At 40.8% G+C, this 22,677-nt stretch overlaps 1 protein-coding gene across 1 annotated transcript in view; it reads right to left on the minus strand.

Annotated features, from left to right (window-relative positions):
• The window catches only part of ABCB11 (ATP binding cassette subfamily B member 11), a 50,666-nt gene that overhangs the window by 12,795 nt on the left and 15,194 nt on the right, over positions 1–22,677 (minus strand). Inside the window, exons 7-20 of the mRNA XM_086750552.1 lie at positions 22,490–22,577; positions 21,440–21,573; positions 19,437–19,608; positions 17,576–17,700; positions 15,405–15,579; positions 12,673–12,786; positions 10,564–10,674; positions 9,496–9,621; positions 8,511–8,714; positions 7,086–7,256; positions 6,509–6,710; positions 5,738–5,816; positions 4,654–4,789; positions 2,917–3,078 (exon numbers count right to left, since the gene is read on the minus strand). Of these exons, the coding sequence (XP_086606678.1) occupies positions 2,917–3,078; positions 4,654–4,789; positions 5,738–5,816; positions 6,509–6,710; positions 7,086–7,256; positions 8,511–8,714; positions 9,496–9,621; positions 10,564–10,674; positions 12,673–12,786; positions 15,405–15,579; positions 17,576–17,700; positions 19,437–19,608; positions 21,440–21,573; positions 22,490–22,577 (1,999 nt within the window). The remainder of the gene's footprint in view (positions 1–2,916; positions 3,079–4,653; positions 4,790–5,737; positions 5,817–6,508; positions 6,711–7,085; positions 7,257–8,510; positions 8,715–9,495; positions 9,622–10,563; positions 10,675–12,672; positions 12,787–15,404; positions 15,580–17,575; positions 17,701–19,436; positions 19,609–21,439; positions 21,574–22,489; positions 22,578–22,677) is intronic.

The raw sequence follows: 22,677 nt of genomic DNA on the forward strand, positions 1-22,677 counted from the left end.
ACACTTCCCGTAGGGCACTACTGTGAGTATTTATGCTTGTTATAAATGAACTTTTGCTCATTGCTTCTGTATGGCTAGGTGGTAGGCAAGATTAAGTAGGAGTCTTCATTTCAAGAAAGTCAAAGGCAACACAGTTCCTGATTTCAGGGAGGCTGGATCCATATCCATGCTTATGAAAAGTGCTTATGAAAAGGGAGAGTGCTGTGAGCCTTTGCTTTCATATTCTATCCATGTCACTCACATTCAAAGTGGTTCCCCTGCTTACTCTTGTGCAATAAATACGTTGTGAAAGGCCTTCCCTGTTCCTGTGGCCAGGCTCTCCATTGCTCCCAAATAAAGGCTGAGAGAACTGCAATGTCTGCAAACACCTTGAGGATTTCCGGTGAAGCCAGTTATTGATCAGTCTGGGATTCCTATTGCTAGATTCCTAGCTCTAAATTCAAAGCAGCATCCTAGCTGAAGAAAAGCAATGGGCTGAAAGTACGTGTTTACACTCTCCCTAAACTGAAAGCAATAGCATTTTGTAATTCTACAGAAGGAAATATGGATAACATTTGTTGGGAAGAGATCTCTGTATTGCAAACAGAGGATTTTTTTTTTTCCCATTGCAAATCTGTCCTGTAAAATTGAATTTTCCCATTCTGCAGCTATCCTAACACGCTTGGCTATGGTTTTGACCTATGTTATTGATTTAAAAAATAACACTCATTACAGTAACATGTAGCACAGACAATAGCACCAGGTCTATAAAAAGAAAGAGGTGAGGTGTCCATGTTCAGATTATACAAGTTTCAATAGTTTTAGCATGGACTATCTTTTATCTGGGGACACAGGCTACATACCAAATAGGAGTCAGTCATCTTCCAGTTGAGTTTCACTGGAAAGGATCCATTTCTCATACTCTGAGACAGTTCCACAGTGGGAACCAATGCATAGTAAGAAGAAACTACTAAGAAATTTGTTCCAAAGGTACATTTCTGATCTGAACTGATCAGAAGACATATCCAGTATTATCCAGTTCTTCATTCACTTTTTGAGATTAATTTCTGAGAACCTTCAAGGCAGACTTTGCTAAATTTATCCTTTCATTTCATAGCTGTGGGGATTTTTCCCCTCACTTCCCCAGCATATTGGTCCCAGAGTACAAGCCCACGTGTCTGTCACAACATCACTGCAGATATTCAGGCAGCTTGGAAAGCAGATGCATACTCCATCTGCCTGACTGCCTTGGCACCAGGCAGAAATGTTTTAAATTTATGAATAATGAAACACAGATGTTGGACTTTGCTCATGTTCATTATGGCTTGGTTTTTTTTCCTGCATCCTCTCTCCTTTTATGGACTGAGACCTTCAACAGAAGCAATTCATCCTTGGCAATGCAGGCAAGATGATGTCAGCCTTAGATCCCCGCAGTGTCTAGAAAACCTCTCTCAAAAGGAATAAAAGGTTAGATTCATTGCAGAATGCACACAGCAGTGTCTCACCTGCTGTCTAGTGAAAGCCACAGTCCTTGGCATGAGGTCTAGACACTGAAAAAGTGTTTGGAGGTGGCACACCTACGGCAAAAAGGCCAAGCACATTGGCCAGGAGGCCCTAAGTGGATCAACAGGGATTGGAACGTCTTTTGCTCTGAACCTCCCTGGGCCTTAGCTAGCAAACACCAGGCTGTGAGTAAATGTGATTCAAAGTCCTGAGTAACTTCCCAGAGACAAACAATACCCCAAGAAAACCAAACCGCGTAAGGTCAATCTTTCCTTTGAGAGATTGCTAGCACTGCTATTAGGAACATTTTCTCAGCTCTTATAATCAGTAGCTCAGATGCTGGGGCATTCATTCATTCATTCATTCACTCTTTCCTGCCTGAAAGGTTTCAGACCTCCCATTTTTAGAAGAGTGTCTGCCCTTTAAGTCATATATTCTTTGCACACATGTGTACCTACCATGACCTAAACGAGTAAGTGGGAATCACGACACAAGTTTTATCATATCTCAGGTGGGTACCCAAACTGCAAAACCATAGTGGCATTCCCATTTTCTTCCCAGTGAATGTGTCATTACTCTTTATTTAATAAGAAACAGCATCAACAAAGGGGTTTTCTCTGTCCTCCTAATTCTTGAAAATTTAGGATACTTTCCTAGGCTCTATCTAGAGCAGCACTGAATTTCTTCAGGCAGCCCTTCATCTTCCACTAACCTGGCAAATGTTTCCACAAAAAGCTGGTTTACAAAAGGGGAAGCATCCTCTATTACAGCAAGTTTTTGAAGGAAAAAACAGTAATGGCTGAACTCTTTAAAAGTTTCAAGCTAGGCTGTGGACTTTGATGATAATGCATCCTTTAGTGAATGCCAAAGTTTAAAGCATATTCCTATTTCCTGCTTGTCTTCCAAACTTGTTGATGCAAGTCTACTTTTTGCTGGCAGCTATGAACCTTGTTGCAATTATTTACCTCTCCCAGGGCATTCTGCAGGGAGCAGGCAGCAAAGAGCCGCCTGAAATATATGAAAAAAAAAGTGAAGTATTTTTTGGACCTGATCCAAATCCTTCTCAAAGGCTTGGCCAAGTCTGTAGAATAAAATTCTGCAGGGAAGGACCTATGCATGTCACTCTCTCCACTGTACCTGCACGTCAGGTACATCTTGTCTCATCTGAAATAAGCTGTATGGAATTATAGAAACCCTCTCCCAACAGTTCCTGGAAAGTGACAAGAGAGATAACGAAGAACACATGATGAACGCTAATGAGTCTACCTCTTCAAAGAGCTCAAATGATAGTGTGATGACAGTGATATAAATATCTCTACTGAATAATTGTTTATAGGCAAGAAGGCTAACCCCATTTACTTGAGTGAGCTAAATACTTCAGAATTAAATACACTTCAGAGCTAAAATACACTTTAAAATGTCAGCATAACATACCCCAAGAATCTGACTGAATAACAAAGCATAGAGTGGACTGACTGCTCCATTCACAGCTGCTGCCAGAGATCCAAGCACCATGTATGGCCATTCGGTGGCATTGTATTTCAAAATTCTGGTAAATGGTACAGGCTTGACATCTTCCTCCACAATAACAGATTCCTAAAAAAAAAAAAAAAAAAAAAGAAAAAAAAAAGTTGGATTTTTGAAGCAAATGCATTCCCCCAGTGATCATCTCCCTTTAACAGTGAGATAAAATAGTTAGCATAATCTGTTAAATGGCCATCTAGTGCCCAAACAGCTGCTCTAGCTTTGGAGGGAAGGGGCAGTAATGGCTCTTGGTTGCTGTCTGGAGCTCTTTTGTAGGGCTAGGGAGTCACAAGAGCGTTACAGAAATGACTACCTTTACTGTCCCTGGAGAAAAAGAGAGAGATTCATGCCTTGTGCAGCTCCACTCATTCCAATTTAAGAGGTTAATTACAACCAGTTTAAGATTTTCTGCCACTGAAACTAAACTCAGGCTGTTTCCTTTTTGCTGCCTCCAGGTGAGGTGTGATGCAATACTCAGTGCCAAAAATTAAACTTCTTCCTCATAAGCAGCTTTTTGAGTCACTCATGGAATCTCCTTCTTAAATATTTTTTTTAAAGTATTGTGGGTGAACACACTGACCTGCATCAAATTAAAAGGTATGCTCTGTAACTCAAACAAGGGAGATCTCAGTGATAGCTGGATTCAGGCTTTATACATGCTAATTATGCCTCCTGTCTGTAAAACATCCTTAGACTATATGCTGAATTCTCATAATTATTCCCAGTAAGTGCAGAATGTTAATCATCAAATTATAACTTACCCTGTAGTTTGATTTTTGCAGAATTTTTGTAATACTCAGTGTGCTGAGCCCTGCTCAGCTCCCTCAGTTTATATGGCAGGAAGGGCCCAGACAAAACAGACACTGTGAAGACCTATCTGCTGGAAATGTGCAAGGATGAATGGGTGGAAGCACCTTGTATTTTCTCTTCCTTCTGAGCTAGTGCCAGAGTGACAGCACTAAAGCCCTCTCTTTATGCACAGAACAGGCTTAGCAATTGCAAGAACAGCAACTTCTAACTTCTGCTCTCTGCACTGGACATCCATAGCCATGCAAATTGCTGCAGGGAGCTTCATAAGCACTTTGGAAACCCACTGTTTACATTCCTACATATTCTGCATAATTTTAAGGCATGCTGTCTTTATTTTCTCTGCTAGTTGATTCCACAAGGACACTGTCAGTGAAAGGACTCTGGGTTAGGTTGCAGTGAGGATCTCTGATTACTCAAGTCTCCAGATGATTTTGAGATGAAAGTGAATTTATTCTTTCTTGAACAAGAAGCAGTGTCATTTGTATCACTGAGTGGCTACTACATTTCACAGACTGAGCTTTTTGTAGGTTAATTCAGCATTAATTCAGCATTTATGAATATGTCTTTTTCAACTTAATCTACAACATATATCAATTTACCAACAGGTCATAATACTCTGCTAGAAATTTTCTATGAATCAGTAAGCAGAACAGCCATCAAAATGCAGCCTATTTTTTACACAGAGGATAAGAACCAAAGCTGTAGTTTTGCTTAAGTAAAGGATCAATCCAAGAAAACATATCTGCCAACAACTCCTATAACGGAGGCACATATCTACAGGTTATCATTACCAAATAACATGGTTAAAAATGTAATAAAGAAACTATTGGACCTGACCTTTTTGGCTTGTCCATCATCTTCTCCATAAGAAGGCGTAAGATACATAGACTCTGTATGATCTCTTGTAATGGATAATGGAGGGTCAGGGACGACGTTAGAGAGCTGAGATCTGCTGCGCTGTCGAAGTGAAGCTCTGTAAAGAGGACAGAAATGGTCTGTTCTTCACAGCTCAGTAACACCATACTTGCTTGAAAAGCAGGTGCAGTTTTCATACCAACTAAATCGGGATTCACTGAAAGAAGTCATAGGAATCCCACAGACTTTCTTTCTTTTTCTATGCTCTCTCAACTTCTTGAGAAGAAAATATCCCACAACAGTGACAAATACTTTTCAAAATCATATTCCGCTCCCACCACTGAGACACTGTCTTATATGCACCCTGCACTGAGTATGTTAAGCAAAAGTGTAGTGTATGCTATTATACTTGCACAAGCCATTAAGACACCAAGTCAATTCACCGTTATCACTATCAAGTAATTCAGTCCAGCAAAACAGGATGCTGAAACAATCCACTTCTATCCCTGAGAAAATACAACCCTATAATGTAGGAGATGTACTCACTTGCATGTCTGACACGGGCTTGCCTGAAAGAAATAATAAATGTCTAGCTACAAGACAGTCTGGTTTGTAAAATGCTTTAACCTTCATCAAGTAGAAGCCCTAATAAAAATGTCCTTGTACATTGCATTGATTTCTCAAGTAATTGCACAGCAGGTCATTTTTCAAGTGACTGCACTGAAAGCACATTAGGTAATACAAATATATGGCTGTATGGTAGTAATATTAAAAGTGGAACATTAACACAGTAGATCAGAATTGGAGAGAAGGCACTATGGATAGAAAAGGGAGTAAAATTAAAAGTCTTGCTATTTATCCATGGGCCTTCAATCAGTAACGTATTACCCAGGCTATTTCTTTTACAAGCAAATTCTGTCTTAGTAAAATGCTTGCATCCCTTCCACCCGCTTTTACACAACATACAGAGAAGTGATTCATTACGACTGTTGAGATTTTGGAATAGTGGGACAAAGTATAGCGATTAGGAAACATACTGAGATTAACAATCATTTTTAAGACTCACCGCAAACTGGCCCGATAGCTTCCTCTGCTGAATGACTGGACTTTCTCAAGATTTGGCTCAACCACATTATTTTCTGCTGCTGTAAAATATAGTATATAGAGCTCTTCAGTTCGTGCTAAAATTGAACACAACCCAAGTCCACTGTGGCTCTGCAAAAAGTGCAGTGTCTCCAAGTCATAACTGGAATACTTTGTAGAAGGCAAGGGATGTAATACAACCTTGCTACTCAGCCTACATGCACTGCAAGTTTTACATTTGTATTTGACATGATGAAGTTAACTGAATATTAACCCAAGGACCACCTCACTTGGGATGTGACTGTTAAAGGCTGTTTCCCTATTTTGGCACTGTAATTGCTCTCTTAAGAGAATCAAATCCAAGGTATGATGTTTCACAAAAACAGAATAGATCATTCTATTAGACCTCCATTTCCAGAAGCTTTGATTCAAATTCGCCTCTAGTAAAAAAATAGGGTGCTTTCAGCATACTCTGTAATTTGCTTGCACTTCAATTGCAGCAGGACTGGACTGTCAGCACTAAATGGAGCTATAAAATGATGAGTATTGCAGGTCAGGATTAATGATTCAAGACAGATCTATATTAGGAAGGTCATTCAGTGCATATGCAGTAAAAACACTTTGGACAGAGCTACGAATGCTAAAATGCAGTCATAAAAGTGGAAGAAAAAAAAAGCAACTATCTCTCATTAAAAAATAAATCTACATTCTGTGGAATTTTATATCATTTTATAAAAGAAAACAAAACACTTACTTTCCATTGTTTTTCTATTAAGTGCAGTGTCTCCTTTGCTTTGCAAGGTCACCAACATGAAATAAACCCCTTTCCTCTTAATGAGTTCCTCGTGAGTTCCTCTCTCCACAGCCCTTCCATGTTCAAACCCAACGATGACATCGGCAGCTTTGATGGTTGACAGGCGGTGAGCTATCGAGATTGCTGTGCGGCCAAGGCGAGCCTGATAGTGAACAACAACAGCCCCATTCCCAGAACAGTAAACAGAAATGTGTGGAACCAGCGCCAGGTCATCTAAAGTTTGGTCTAATCTACAGGAGTCTTTCTAGCAGTTCCAGCTGACTGACTGAAACTCCATCCATAACCCATAGATGAGCATCTGTTTCTAAGCAAAGAGAGCTATAGATTTCTGTTAAAGTACCAATGTAAGAAAAAAAATATTTTCTGCCAATAATATGAAGGCTTTGCTTGTGCATATGAAACAGCTATTAACAAAAGCTTCTCACTGCTATGTTGCAGTTCAGCAGCACCCTCTGCAGTGTGCATTAAAAATAATTTCTGCCCTTTTAAGTCTGATATATGTTAGGCTATAGCAAACCTTATGAAGTGCTTCTTGGACAGTAGCTTCACTTTCATTATCAAGTGCTGACGTAGCCATATCCAGTAGCAGGATTTTTGGGTTTCGCACAAGAGCTCGAGCAATAGCTATCCTCTGTTTTTGACCTCCACTCATCTGGCTTCCACCCTCTCCAACATGAGTGTCAAATTGCTGTGTGAAGGAAAAAAAAGAAAATGAAACAGATAAGCATAAGGGGCTGTTAAGTTTCTGGTGAAGACATTGGTAAAATGTCTCTCAGATTTGTCCTGGGAGAAGACTTTAAAAATTATTGTATTTGAAAGACAAAATCATTGTTAGTGCACCAGATTCAAAGGAGAGCTGATGAAATAACTTCCTTCATAATGAACAACATCATTTTGCCTGTACTGGGGTTCCAACTCTAAGCCAAAAGTATGTACTGATAAAAAGGTGAAATGTTCTGGTTTGGCTCAAAACGACTGTATCAGCAAAAGCTGAAATGGAGAGGAAACACTTGCCCACTCTCCATCGGATAACTCACCAGCAAACTTCCTACAGAGCTGGACTTGTCTGCTGATGGCCTGTGACTCATGAACACCGTTTCTGTGATTCATGGACATCATACTCTGGTGGCATTTGTTTCAGGCAGAGAATTAAATAAACACATAAAGCCTAGCATCTAGAGAGCCAGTATAATTACATTGACCTTAAAGTTTTGTTTATTCCTCCATTTCCAGGAAATAAACAGGGGCCTTTACACAGTCTTTCTGTGAATAGTTTCCTGGAAGCCTGGAAATGCATAGATGGAGGATAAAAAGTACATACTGACATTAGTTAATGGTACTTGAATCCTGTCTATCAGGTTCACTGTTGTAACACGTCCCTTTAAGAAGGTACTCGGCAAAATAACATTCTAGAAAAGTAAACAGCCCAGTGCTATCAAATATGGGCTTTGTAAGGAGGATACCGTAGGACTGATCAAAGCCCCGTCATCATAAGAGAAGGAACCAGGGAACAGGGAACATCCAGCTGACTTACAGAGCTCATACAAGGAGATGAGCTTGTGAGGATCAGTACACACTGCTCAAAAACATATGCTGGCTAGTGAGAGCCTGGACTCTAAATTGCTTTTGGCCTGAGCAGAAACAGATCTCTATAGAATGAAAAATGCATATTTTACAATCATGACTATTACCATGATATTGAATGTTGTGCATATGATTCCTGAAGAACTGATTTTTCTTGTTTTGTGGAGTTTTTTTTTAACTTGGTGACATATATGTAGTAGACCTAATTAACTCTAGTCATAAGAAAGGTTGCTGCCTACTATCTATATTCATGTTCTGCCCTTCCACCTGAGCACAAGTGGCTGCATGGGAGGAGGGACAAAAGGATTCTCTATTTTTCCATCAAATTCTGCCAAACATTTTACAAGGCATAGCATACCTGTGGCAAGTCCATGATGAAATTGTAAGCATTGGCCTGTTTGGCTGCTTTGATTATGTCTTCCATGGTAGCGTCATCCCGACCATAGCGAATGTTCTCTGCGATCGTGGTAGCAAACAGCACTGGCTCTTGTTCAACAATACCAATCTGTGAGCGTAGCCACTGGATATTAAGGGAACGAATGTCATGGCCATCCAGGGTAACCTACAGAAGCCAATTCAAACATGGACAAAAAAGAGAAAAAAAACCCAAAAGGTCAGGGACATCATCCCCTCCAGTTCAGAGACAAAGAAAGACACAATGGAAAAGAGCCTGTCATGCTGTGTTTCCATGACCAGTGTAAGAAACAGCTTTCATACATAAAAGAATGCAATGCAGTGGTACACGCTAGTTCTTGGGCCTAGGACTTGTGCTCTTTGATTTAATTTCCCAATATCTTTTTGCTTGGCCCAGAAATATAACCAGGTCAAAAGTAATCATCAAAATTCTGATTATATGTTTATAATAAATTGGTTCTTTGTCTTCTATATGTGCAAATACAGGTCACTATGTATGTGATTTGTGCCAACTAGGAACACATAAATAGAATGAGACTGTTAATAAATGTAATTCACGTTCTTAGCCAATGCATTACTAAGTGGTATTTGCATATAGTAAAGCAATATTATGGGATAATGATTCAATGTTCAATAGTGTGTTTTACAGAATGGAAAATGATTTTTCACTCCTGAATTATTGTCTCTATAGGTGTGGTTTTTTACTCAGATTTAGCACAGAATTTTTATTTTCTCCTGACAGTTTTTCTCTTTCACATAATTATTTTTTGTAAGACTGTTCAGCATTCCGCTAAAATGCACAAGAGGATATTTGGCTTATTTAAAAAAAAATAAAATTAGGGTTCTTCCTTCTTACCTTGGAGAAGAAACCATATCATTCTTTCAAGTCCATAAAGCTAAAGAAACACATTCTAGACTAGTGCACTCACCATGCCATCAGTGGGGTCATAGAAACGCTGGATGAGCTGTATTGCTGTACTTTTTCCAGCTCCACTAGCTCCAACAAAAGCTGTTGTCTCCCCTGCTTTAATAACCATATTAACGTTATCCAAAATCTGGAGAGGAAAAAAAAAGAAACAAAATCTATCCATTCTAATTCTCTCACAGTCATACAACCAAGTGGGTATATTCTGTATCTTAAAATGCAGATTCAAAGTAATTTTACAAAACTCAGAAAAATGTTATGAAGAAAAAGGAAAAAGAAAGTCAAATATTTGTACATTGTTTGAAGAGTTCACAAATGCAGAGCATTGTTTTCCATGACAAGCAGGCAGATTTCGATCTTTATTCCTTTTGTTCGTCATTAAGAACTAGTCAAGTTAATACCATTGGAGACCTTGGCAATAAATGCCCTTTAAAGAACACTGTACGTGTATTAAGAATGTCTGTTAAAGCATAAATATTAAGAATGTAACATTGAAATTATGTAGAAAAATCTGACTTCATCTGCTTCTGTCTTTAGAAGCAATAACACTCATTGGCTTGTGCAATAATTGGCTTTGCCAAGGAGAATTTGTCAATTCAAACACAGTAGTAGAGAAATAATGGGGTATAGAGCCAATGCTCCTGTACCTTTACCTAGCATTTCAATGGGCCGTATGGTGCATCCCCAATGTAATGGAAGAGTTTTATAACATCTCCTTGCACCATTCAGCTTATTATTTTGTGTCCTATCCTAGCACATGTTGATACAAGTGCATAATTGATTGTAAAAGAAGCTGTATGCAAGTGAATTTGTCTGAAATTACGACGAGTTTATGTTCAGCAGCGAGGAATATGCATGGCAACAGATATGTCAGAAATGGATATGTAGTAAAATGAGTGGAATGGTAAGTAGAAGAACCCTTTAAGAGAAGAATTATTTAGTCTACTTTTAAACAGTGGGTCTAGGCTTCTGAAAAACAAACTCTACTGAAAATCTAGAAAGTGCTGTCAGAACTGGGATACTTTGATTGTTTACAGGAATTGTGTTCACTGGATGGAGGACAAATAATTACCTTTACATCTGGTCTGGAGGGATAATGGAACGTTACATTATGAAATTCAATTTCACCTCGTACTTTATCCAGCTTGTAGCCATCTTCTGACATGCAGTCAATGGTGGGTTTCTAGGATAGAATTTATTGTATTATTTATTTGCTGTTAAACAGCCAGCACTGCTGCAATAGATATACATTGCCAATACTGTACAAAGCCATGGCACTTCTCTTTGAACAGCATTTGGCTGCACTGAGTCAGCAGCAGGCTCTGCCCCAGGGCTAGCAGGCAAGAAACATGAAATTGAAGGCCAGAGTGATGGGGGAGGAGTTGTCACCAGTGGTAGTATGGGCAAGACGAATGCACCCTCTTCTCATTTTAGGCTTACTGCAGTTACCACAGTCAACCACTCAGCTAGTTTTGGCTGGAACAGAATAGTTGAGTGAGGCATTTTGGCTAAGTTAATTTAGCTAGCTCTTCAGGAATAAAATGGCACAACTTTGCTCATATAAACATTGTCCTACAGTATGGAACAATCAATTCATTGCTGAAAATCTGCATGCTTCACCACTTTGCATTTAAAACATCCATCCTTGCAGACCCAGTCCTAAGAGCTGGAATCCTGATTCGAAGTTTTCCCGTGAAGTGCTTTGTGTCTCATGTACTTTTGGCCAGGCCTTGGGTATTGTGGACTGCTAGACATCAGTAGAGAACTAAGAGAAATTTGAGGAATCCCAAAGAAATCAATTTTTCTAAAGATAGATTTTTGAAGCATGGATTACAGAGAATGAATTAAAACTATAGCAACACCAATATTTGATAACTGAAAAGTACATGATTTTTTTAATGTAGCCTAACAGATTGAAGGGAATTTTAATACAACAAATGTGTATGTTCTAAGATGTGAAGAAAAGCTAAAAGATTAGTTCCTCTTTAGGAATATATTTTTCTTAAATTCAGATACTAAGCTATGAAGAAAAGTTTCACTGATCCTGCAAATGGGAACCTCAGCATGGCTATAAGTTTATCTGTATCAAGGCAGAGCTGTACTTTTGCTGCCTAATCACAAATCTACCAATGTGGCAAGCAGATGGATTTAATTTTGTCACCCTTTCTCTAGACAGATGAAATCTCACTTTAGTTTGCTTTTTTTACCCTAAGGTTATCTGACTCAGCCTTATCTTGAATTTTGTGATTAATTCTTACTGTTGCAAGTCTTCTGTGCTTTTAAAATTTTTCTTTAAAAAATACTTCCCTTATTCATCTCTTTTCAGTTTATCCTAGAGCTTTAGCTTATGAAGTGCGTTTATAAGGCATGTGTCATTGTTATTATAAAACATTGAAGGGTTACCAAAAAGTCCATTAGCATTACCACAGCCCCTCTAGCCTTCTTTATATACCCTTATGTGCTCTGGAAAAGATATGCAGCATTTTAATGTGTTTACACAGCTTTTAGCACAATAAAGCTTGTCAATAAGCAGAGATACTACATACTGCTAAGAAATCAGCAGTATTTTGCCAGCCACTAAATTTATACGGATATAGAAAGGAATCCTCGTCAATAAATGCCAGTGGCTCTCAGACTTTCTCATACAACCTTATTTCAAATATCTATCTGTCCAGATAATATCATGATTAACATTTATGACTGCGGCAGGACCAGTGCCTGTGCTCCTATGGTCTCATTTTAACTTGAGGTAGCTCCAGGACAGGTGACAGATGCCACCTTTGCCACTAATGCCAACAGAGTCACATCTTTTGATGCCACTTGGAGGCTGGGGGCTAGATGCTAACTGCAAGTTTGGCTGCAAGGTGACTATTACTGTCTGTCTGCACACTTTCCATGGGTGACCACTGATGAGTAATTGTACATAAGAAGAAATGGGAGTAACAAACAGCAGTAGTTGAGGTAAAACTTCATTATTCAGAAACAGGGCACTTAAGAAATCTTTTCAACATCCTCTCTGAACCCGTGTGCACGCTGCTAGACCTTTCTGTTGCACAGTCAATTTTTCTTTAATTGCACTCATTTTTCTTCATTTACACAGTAGATAAAACTACTACTGCTTGAGGCTTATTTAATTATTTTTCCACTACAAAGTGACAGCGCTTAGAAATTCATTACTTACTCTATCTATTGTCTCAAAAATGTTTGCTGCAGCCCCACGACCAGTGGCAAAGGCTTCCAGACAGGGAGATGCCTGGCCAAGATTTAAAGCTCCTACTAAAACACCAAAGAAAACCTGAAGAAGTGGAAAAAGAACAAAATATGACATTACATTATTATTACAGTTCAGAGCTAGGACAGGGAAATCAAACTACAGTGGCTTAATGACTTCTTGTGCACCAGCTGAGGCACAGTGATTCACTATATGAGCATAATTAGCCCACAAGAAAGCAAATAAATGCATCTTAGAAGGGATTTTCACCATCTTTCACAACTTTGCTTCCAGGCTGAAGTAAATCAACTTATCTCATATTTGCCCAGGGCTAAAAAATGTGTGCACCCAGATATTTACTGAGGTGCCACTGAGGTATTTTTAAGCCACCTCAATTTGGCTGGGTGCCTGTGCCTTGAAAGAAGGGCTGGAACTGAACACTGGTGGCAAGTAGATTCTTTGGAGATGTCTTTTACCAGAAGCAGATGAGAGGCTACAACCATTCAAAAACAGAAAGAAGCTTAAAACACTGTATTACAACCTTTGTATATTGCAGTTCCTGTCTCATCCAATACCCATAAAACTTACTTCTGGAGCAGGTATCAGCTACAAAGAATATTTTTTCTCCATCTCACACAGAAATTAACTGTCAGGGTTGCTACCAACACTGTTGTCTACTAGCCACTACTTCAGGTGAGATTATTCCATCAGTGCAGGTGGATAGTTTCTGCAGGTAGCACATACCCAACGTGCTCACTGTTTTCAAGTCCTTTTCCAAGAACCAAAGGGAAGTGTTACTCACTAGTGACCCTTTTCTGAAAGCCCCAGGATCCCCTTTTGGTCTAAGCCGAAGATAACATGAGAGAAAATGAGCCACAGCATCCACTCTTCCTGGAAGGACCAAGAGACAATAAAGGCAGCTGGACAGAGTATCGAGTATCAGAGGACACATCACTCCAAGAATTCAGCCTTGGAGTCTGGCCTTGTGGATCAGAAGCAAGTGAAGCTGGAGCACATCAACCAAAATGCCAAAAGCATTTGTTCAGAATTTCCTAACAGCTGCTAATGCTTCATTTTCTATGAAGGGGTTTTTATTAAGGTTCTTAAGTGTAGGCAGGAACCATCTAAGGCTGAAAATGTTGGCAATTCTGGTAAAAGACAAGGGCTTCAAAGAACAGGACACTGGAACATGGTGAGCATCAAAAGATAAAGGCTTATTTACCGCTTGCATACCACACACATGCAAATGCATTAATTGTCCATTTATACAACAAGGAGAGAGCTGCATTGGATTGTAAATATGGCTTATTCATCTCAGTGCTAATATACTAAGGTGCGCTTGTCAGAATGAACATTTTTTCAGACAACTTACTCTGTTTCATTCCTCCTTAGTTTTTCAGTTACAGAGGTGGTTTGGCAGAGCGGATTATAAAGGTCTGGATAATGTCTTTGGAGATGTGTATCTCTATGCAGTATGGCAGGTGCATGGCAGTTTTTCAGGGATGGGGAAAAGCATATTTAAATGTTTTTTATCTAAAAATCCTCCCCTCCTCCCCCCGCCAGACTAGGAGTGTATGGTAGAAAACATGAAATACAAGAAAGATGACTGGAAATTGAGAGAGAAAGGGGAGCATAAGGGAGAGTTTCTCCATTGACAGCTGCAATTTTTCAGCGACAGGGTAGCTCCCCACTGTTTGCCATTTGTCATTTGGAAGCACTGAACTATAGTTATGTGCAAGGCAAGGAAATTGCACTTTGTTTTTCACAGGACTACCTTGTATCAACTACTGGTGTCAAGAGCAGTTGCAAATTATTTTTTGTGAGGGGCATCCTCCTTGAGCAGAACGACTGAATTAACAGGAAGTTTTGCACTGGATGCTGCTGGTGGTTGAGAGCTCACACGGAGTGCAACAGGAAGAGGAGGATCAGAAACAGATGTCTCATTAAAACACCCAGGACTTATCAAGGTTCAGGAGAAATTTACTCTGGGTCTGGAGTGGAGCCTGCTGTTTGTGCAGTCCTGGCTGAAAACAAATAACCAAAATATCTGTACATATTGGGTTTATTGCATTTAGGTCATCAGTGTCTAAAGCATCTACTGTGCAGCAGTGGATGCATGAGTGCCAGGCAGGTTAGTATGTTTTTATATAGACTGCAGGAGCCACAGCCATGTGTGTTTTTATCAGCATATATGTTCACAGGTTCTTTGGCATCTATAGAGCTGGGTGGGCAATTAGCAGCAGAAAAGAGTAATTCAAAGGAACAGAAACTGTGTGTGTGGGAGAGGTTAGATTTGCTAAAACTTCCTTTGGTCAGGTTTCTCTTTAACACAACAGGGTTTTTCATCACCCAGTAAGTTCTTCAGAGAAGCCAATATCCCAGAAGCCGCATGCTCACCCACAAAATGGGAAAGCTAGTTTCAGGCCTCTGCCAATTGTGTAGCAGGCTCTCAAACAAAAGCATTATTTTGATCACAGTAGGCAGCATATAAATCTTTAAAATAAACATGGATTTTTTTTTAATCTTATCCAATTGTGTCATACACTTTCATATATATCACATAGTAAGTAATGATCTTTAAAAGACATATATAGTGTTTCTTACCACTGAGCCACCAGATACCAGAACACTACAAGTATTTGTTCCAGAATTAATGTTTTAAGAAACAGTCCAGAAAAGCTGGATCAAGCTAAAATGGGTACCTGCAGAAGAGTGCCAGGTGAATACTCTTCTTCTTCAAGGACAAGTTTAGAGCCATACCAAAAAGCTAATGCATAACACAAGAAAATTATAAGCCACATGTAACCGGTGAATAATCCCATTATTATTCCTTTTCGAATTCCCCAGTGCTGAGCAAACACCAGATTCTTATCATATCTGTAGAAAGAGAGAAAAATAAGAGAGGATGAAATGAATTAGATAGAAAATTAAAAATTAGTAAAGACTAAGACAATCATAGAATCATGGAATCTTTAAGGTTGGAAAAGACCTCCAAGATCATCAAGTCCAACTATCAACCTAACACTACCATGCCTACTAAACTATGTCCTGGAGGGCCACATCTACCTGTTCTTTGAACACCTCCAGGGATGGTGACTCCACCACTTCCCTCGGCAGCCTGTTCCAATGCTTGACCACTCTTTCAGTAAAGAATTTTTTCCTAATATTCAATCTAAACCTCCCCTGCAACTTGAGGCCATTTCTTCTCATCCTATTGCTAGTTACTTGGGAGAAGAGACCAACACCCACCTCACTAAAACCTCCTTTCAGGTAGTTGTAGAGAGCAATGAAGTCTCCCCTCAGCCTTTTCTCCAGACTAAACAATACCAGTTCCCTCAGCTGCTCCTCATCAGACTTGTGCTCCAGACCCCTCACCAGCTCTGTTGGCTTTCTCTGGACGTGCTCCAGCAACTGAACATCTTTCTTGTACTGAGGGGCCCAAAACCACACACAGTATTCAAGATGCAGCCTCGCCAGTACTGAGTACAGGGGCACAATCACTTCCTTATTCCTGCTGGCCACACTGTTCCTGATCAAGCCAGGATGCTGTTGGCCTTCTTGGCCACCTGGGCATACTGCTGGCTCGTGTTCAGCTGGATTTCTACCAGCACCCGCAGGTCCCTTTCCACTGGGCAGCTTTCCAGCCACTCTTCCCCAAGCCTGTAGTGTTGCACAGGGCTGGCTGTTGTGACCGAAGTGCAGGACCCAGCACTTGGCCTTGTTGAACCTCATACAGTTCACCTCAGCCGATCAGTCCAGCCTGTCCAGCTCCCTCTGCAGAGCCTTCTTACCCTTGAGCAGTTCAGCAGTCCCACACTGTTTGGTGTCACCTACAAACTTACTGAGTGAGTACTCAACCCCCTCATCCAGATCATTGGCAAAGATATTAAACAGAACTGGCCTCAGCACTGAGCCCTGGGAACACCACTTGTGACTGCCACCAATTGGATTTAGCTTAGAGAGTTCACCACAACTCTCTCGGATCGGCCATCTAGCCAGCTTTTAATCCACCGCAGGGTACATGTGTCCAAGCCATGAGCCACTAGCTTCTCTAGGAGAATGCTGTGGGAGATGGTATCAAAGGCTTTGCTAAAGTCCAGGCAGATAACATCCACAGCCCTCCTGTCATCCACTAGGTGGGTCACCTGGTTGTAGAAGGAGATCAGGTTGGTCAAGCAGGACCTGCCCTTCATGAACCCATGCTGGCTGGGCCTGATCCCCTGGTTGTCCTGCAATGAGGCACCTTCCATGATTGGCTGTACTACAGTTAACTGAGGGTCCACAGAAGGTTGATATCTCTCACTCTGAAGTGAGAGACCACAGCTGAAACTAGCAGTGCTTCCAGATCATGAAATCTTTGTATGTTCTAACGTAATAAGCACAAGCCACACTCCCTGCAGATATCTCACCATGGGGTTTGGAGTTTCAGCAGATTGGACAGGATTTGAGAATCTGGCCAATGCCTCAGAATATGTCCTACAGCCATGTTATGTTTTCAGAGAAATTTGCAACTTAACATGATCAAATTATTATGTCTTGAGGGAACTAGTTCTCTTACTTAGCTTCAAAGTACCCAAAGTTTTCAGATGTGCTGCACAAGTGATATGTCAATGTTTAGGGGAAAACTTGACAGTATGTTCCTACAAGCGGGAATGACTTGAAGATACTACTGCTGATGTTTTATTTCACTGATGGACTGGATTATGAAACTGTTTTTTCATATGTAATGTTATTTGAAACCTACACATGCAGATAATTCTCAAAGCTAACAGATGGCCATTGTTGCAGAATTGCCATAACTCTGAAGCACATTGCAGCGTTACATTGGTACAGGAAAAATAAATTAGAGACCTTACAATCTGTCCAAACAAACCTTTCAACTTCTTTCTTCTCCCCACCAAAAGCAGCCACTGTTCTGATGGATGAGAGCACTTCATCAGCCACAGCTCCAGCTTTTGCATAAGCCTTTAATTCTCGGCCTGTTAGTTTTGCCACAGCCTGCAAAAGCATAAGAAGTGCTGGTTACACCTGAACTGTAGGTGCAGACAAGGACAGCGGTAAGCAGTGCTGGTTGTCACACTGCACCATCTGCTCTGCCTGAGATCACCTCCTCTGCTACGAGCAGGCTTTTATTAGGCACGCTGCAAACTCAAAGACTTCTGTCTTCTGGTGTTAGGGCATATACCTCTCCAGCATATGTTTTACACAACAGTTATTCCCTTGGCCAACAGCTCCACTCCAGGTAGCTAAAAAGAGCAGCTGACAGCACCTACTTTCCTTCCCTCCCTCTCTGCTGCTGACTGGGCTTAAGCAGACTGCAGACTGGGAAGAAGGGGGAGCTTAAGTGGCAAAAACAGCCCTTTAGCCACTGCAGCAGAGCCCAGCTTCAGGAAAAAGAGGTAATGGTACTGGTGGAGGAGGATAGAAACAGATATTGCCCACTACTAAGCTTTGTTTCTGGGTCTGACAGCAAACAGGTCCCTACACAGCAGCCCAATGCACACTGGATGCCAAAAGCTTTCTTAGTATCATAAGAATGCTCAAATTAATAGAAGAAAATGTAGTCATGTACAATTCTACACAAGGATACCACATTGGCTTGGGAATGGCGTATCACTAGAAATTGTATAGTGTCATTATTTGCTTTCTCTCTTCAAATACCCTGCCCCAGGCATCTATTAGCCACTTTTGGAGACAGGAAACTAGGCTAGATTGACCTTGGGTCTGTTTTCTTTACGGTAAAAAATAAAGACTTGGGCTGGAAAGGCTCATAAATAGGAAACACTTAGCAGTGAGTAGGTGAAAGCAAAGAGATGAGGACAGAGAAATAAGAATGGAAAGGGGAAAAATAACAAATATAAAGGGCAAAGAGCTCAAAGAATTTACAAATGAAGGAAAGGGACATTTTGGGGTTTATTTCATCCCCTGCCTGGATTCTGTTCTTCCCTCTTTACACTGAGTCATTATTCATGTAATCTACTTGCAGTCAGCACAAGGTGCTAAAGGAGAGCCAGAAGATGATAAATTAGTTAGGGTCACATTAGAGGCTTGATAGCAAAATGATAGCAAACTGTTCTTGACGTGGAAGAAGTGAGATAGCCAGAGGGCTGAACCCAACCAAAGAGCAGAGTCTGAGAGAATGCAGAGGAGGAGCAGGAACTGCCCAGCCCTGCTGGGTGTGGGAGAGGAGGTGAGAGGGCAGAGGATCCTGCGGTTTCCCTCTTCACTGTCCTTCCTATGCACAGTAACAGGGAGTTTGTAGGGAGTGGGTAGAGGAGTAGAACAGGAACAACTGGGAGAGGATGCAGCAGCTGCAAGGAGTAGGGACAGCTTGAGGTTAGTTTGAGCAGTTGTTTTCAACTATTTTATAGCTCCAAAAGTCAATCATCACTAAAAGTCCCTAATCTACATAGAGAAATCAAGCCCCGTGTTTAGTAACCACCTCAACCAGGTGTGTAGTGATAGTGAGAAGGTGTAAGCCAGGTTCTGATCTCAGCAACCATAATCCACAGGACCCAATAGAAGGTATGTTTACACTCCCATCTTAGAAGCAGGATATATTATCTGGGAATCAGAGCCTGCCTCCCCCCACCCTGAGTGCTGCTATGACATAATCTGCCTCCCTTGACTTTATAGGGATGTAACAGCCTACTCTTCCACCAGTCCTCCCAACCCTACAGCATGACCTTCCCTGCTCATCACACCTCAACAGGAACTTCTTACAATTCACTTACCAAGCCATAGACAGCTGCTCCAACCCCAAGCAGAGGGCTGGCTGCAATGATAACCAAGGTCAATTTCCAGCCACTGACAAATCCCAGTAGGAATCCACTCACAAAGGTGGTTAAGCGCTGGATAAAGATTGCTACTTGGTCAGCAATAGCCTCGTTAATTTTGTTAACATCACTGGAAAAAAAAAAACAAAAACAACAACAAAAACCATCAGAAGACTGGTGAGCATATCTTGTTTGTGTGGTAGGTCTTAGCTACATTTGATTTAGTTGCTTTCCCTTGGAGAGGGCCCTTCCTCACCCCTATTCTTTCCACCATCATCCCTTCAAAAACCCTGGGCTACAGTGAGAAAACCTGGTGCCTCTGCAATGGCCGAAAGTTTTTATGCATGAATACTGCAGAGAAGATACTGTACTTTCCCAGGAAAAGTCATACTGCCAGCAGACTCATTCACTAGCTGGTTCTTACTACCATGCCTCAGCTGCTTCAAAGGTGGGGGCAGAGACATCCCAGCTGGATGCAGCTATCTGATAATGGAAAAAGAATATAGCTGAGATGGCATTCCTCCCATCACAGAGCACTGAGAATGTACCATACGCCTTGCCGAGGGGGCAGGAAAAGGGAGGAGGGCTGTAACTCTCTTCTAGTTCCACCTTCCACCACCTCCTGCTTCCTCTCTCCACTCTATCTGGTAGTTCTCTAAATGAGAGGGAGAATCGGAAAACTGAGGAGGGATACTTTGTCACTGGAGGCAGTGGGAAAACATGACAGCTCTATCACATGGGGGACAGTGGTGCAGCGGTTAACATCATTTGACCTCTAGGCAGCTGCAGAGTTCATTTGTTCTCCCTTATGCATTGCCAACACAGAAAAAATGGCTTAAAGCAGAACAGTTATTACACTTCTGCCACTCTTGGCTACTACCTCACCCCTGAGATTAGAGGAACTGAGAACTCCTGCAATAAATAGGAGCAAGTGGCACTGAGTTGTGCAAAGTTATTAGCTCATTGATATATCAAGTGAAATTACAGTTCTCTATTGAAAAACTTAAGAGTGTTGAGTTGAAGCACATATTTATATTTTTTCTGGAGAATGTTCGTTGCAGTCAGCAAGCTTTTTGTAGGCACAGGACAATGTTTTTTGAAAAAAACAGGGCACAAAGTGTTTTTTATTAGACAAATACATGCTAAGTTCCTGTTCTTTGCCAGAGAAATTCGTCACAGTGACTTACACTTGGCATTTATTCTTCATAAAAAGAACACCACAGAAAGCCATAGATACTACTGGGCAGTGAGTAAAGGCAATTAAAATCCCCTACAACTACAGAAAAATCTTCCGTAGATGTGACTACTATGATGCAGGCACGACTGAGAACAGGGAGCCATCTAGAGTCAGCATATTCCCCTCACAGCTGCCTTCTGTAAACAGGAACCACTAAAAGAAGCAAGCTTTAAACTCCACTTTTCTCAGAGCTAAATGGTTACCCAGGATATGAAGGTTTCTCCATCTACCTTCAGTCCCTTCCTAAAGGTAGGTGCTTGTACCTTCTTTAGCAGACGATTAAGCAAGGCCCACTCTTCTCTTTTAAAAGCCAACAAAAGCAAAGTGTGCCCCTAATGTAATTTTGTTTTCTGGGAAGTTCAAACCCACATCTCCAGCCTCAAGGGAGTGTGCAGTGGCAGCCAAATTATGGATTACTCTGAAAGGAGTGGGCACAGGAGGAAAAGGGAAGAATAGGACAAGTTGGCAAAAAAAGCCACCACCCCAAACCTACCCCACATGTACCAACTGACAAGGCATGAAAAGGAAATAATTGTGGCTTAACAGTTCATGGCACTCAGTACGAAGACAGGGGAGATAATCAGCCTAGTCCCTGCTCCCAGGAACACAGCTGTATTTTATATTAGAAGGTGTTTGTCAAATGCCTAATTACTGGCACTCTATTGTCTTTGGAAGGAAGTGCAAAATGTTCTCTGTAGCATATGTTTTTTTCTAGATTACTTACTCAGAAATTCGGGTGTTCAGTTCTCCTACAGATGTACAGTCAAACCAGCCTATATCCATTCGCATTACTTTCCTGAAATAAGCTTTTCTGATCTTCTGTATCTGACGAGCTGCAGCCATAACCCAAAGACAGATCTGGGAAGAGCATAATGTGGCTGATAAATTGCAGTAAAAAGTCTTTCTACTCCCAACAAATGGGAAAAAGCAATTTGGCTAAAATGGGAAAGAACCATTTGGCTATTGATAAAATTGCTATTGCGGTAAAATATATTCTAGCTACACAGACATGATAGTTGGTTTATGCCTCTGATCTTTAAATAATCCAACAATTTTATAAAGCCTCCGGATCAAGCATTTGATAGGCTGAGAGGAGATGCAAATTACTTGTGCTGTTACATGAATGTCCTAAGAGCAAAAAATTTTCCATCTACAGCTGTAAGTAATATAGGGATGACTGCCATCCTACCTCAGCAAAACTCTGGGATAGTTATCAGGAAGGAGAATGACAAGTGATTTTTGTGATTATAAAAAGCTTCAAAAGCAGTGGACCCTTCAGCAAATTATGCAAGAATTGTCCAAGCCTGTGGCTCATCTCAGCCATAAGGATTAAAGCATTAGTACAGAATATGTAGGGTGTGATTCTTCTTCAACACTAGTTTTACAGTAATCTGCAATATCTCTAGAATAGAAACACGGGGCTCAGTGCAGTTGAGATGCCTACTGGGAATCTGCATGCCCTTCAGCTGTTATTTTGGGAGGGCATGCAGGTACCATAGTAACCACACTTGGAGTAAGTAGTTCTTGTGGTGTGAAAAGAGCAGCATTCATTCATCTCACTGGGTAAAACTGTCCTTGTATAAAGGCATGCATGCACAAACCTAAGGAGGCCTCAGATTGCCAGAGGTAACCTGTTTCAGCTGACAGAATGAGAACTGAAAGCATCTGCTCTGCTCAAACAGGCAGCTAAGTGGCTAAAGGGAACATCATTATTATAAACTTAATTATTTAGTAATTTAAAATTTGAAATCAAAATAGGGAACAAAGTACTGACTTGAAGGTATCCTAACACAAGTACGGCACAACCAATTCCTGCATAGTAACCTGCAAACTTGGTCATTTCTTGTTCAATGTCCAGCAGCCTGAAAAAAAAAGAGGGGGAAAGAAAAAAAGAAAGAGTTAGCAATACTATTTCTCACAGATTTCTAATCTGGTGTGTCTTCAAGTTAGAGTCACATCAGC

This window comes from Chlamydotis macqueenii, chromosome 6 (assembly GCF_036417535.1).
Source record: "Chlamydotis macqueenii isolate bChlMac1 chromosome 6, bChlMac1.mat, whole genome shotgun sequence".
Classification (NCBI taxonomy): Eukaryota; Metazoa; Chordata; class Aves; order Otidiformes; family Otididae; genus Chlamydotis; species Chlamydotis macqueenii.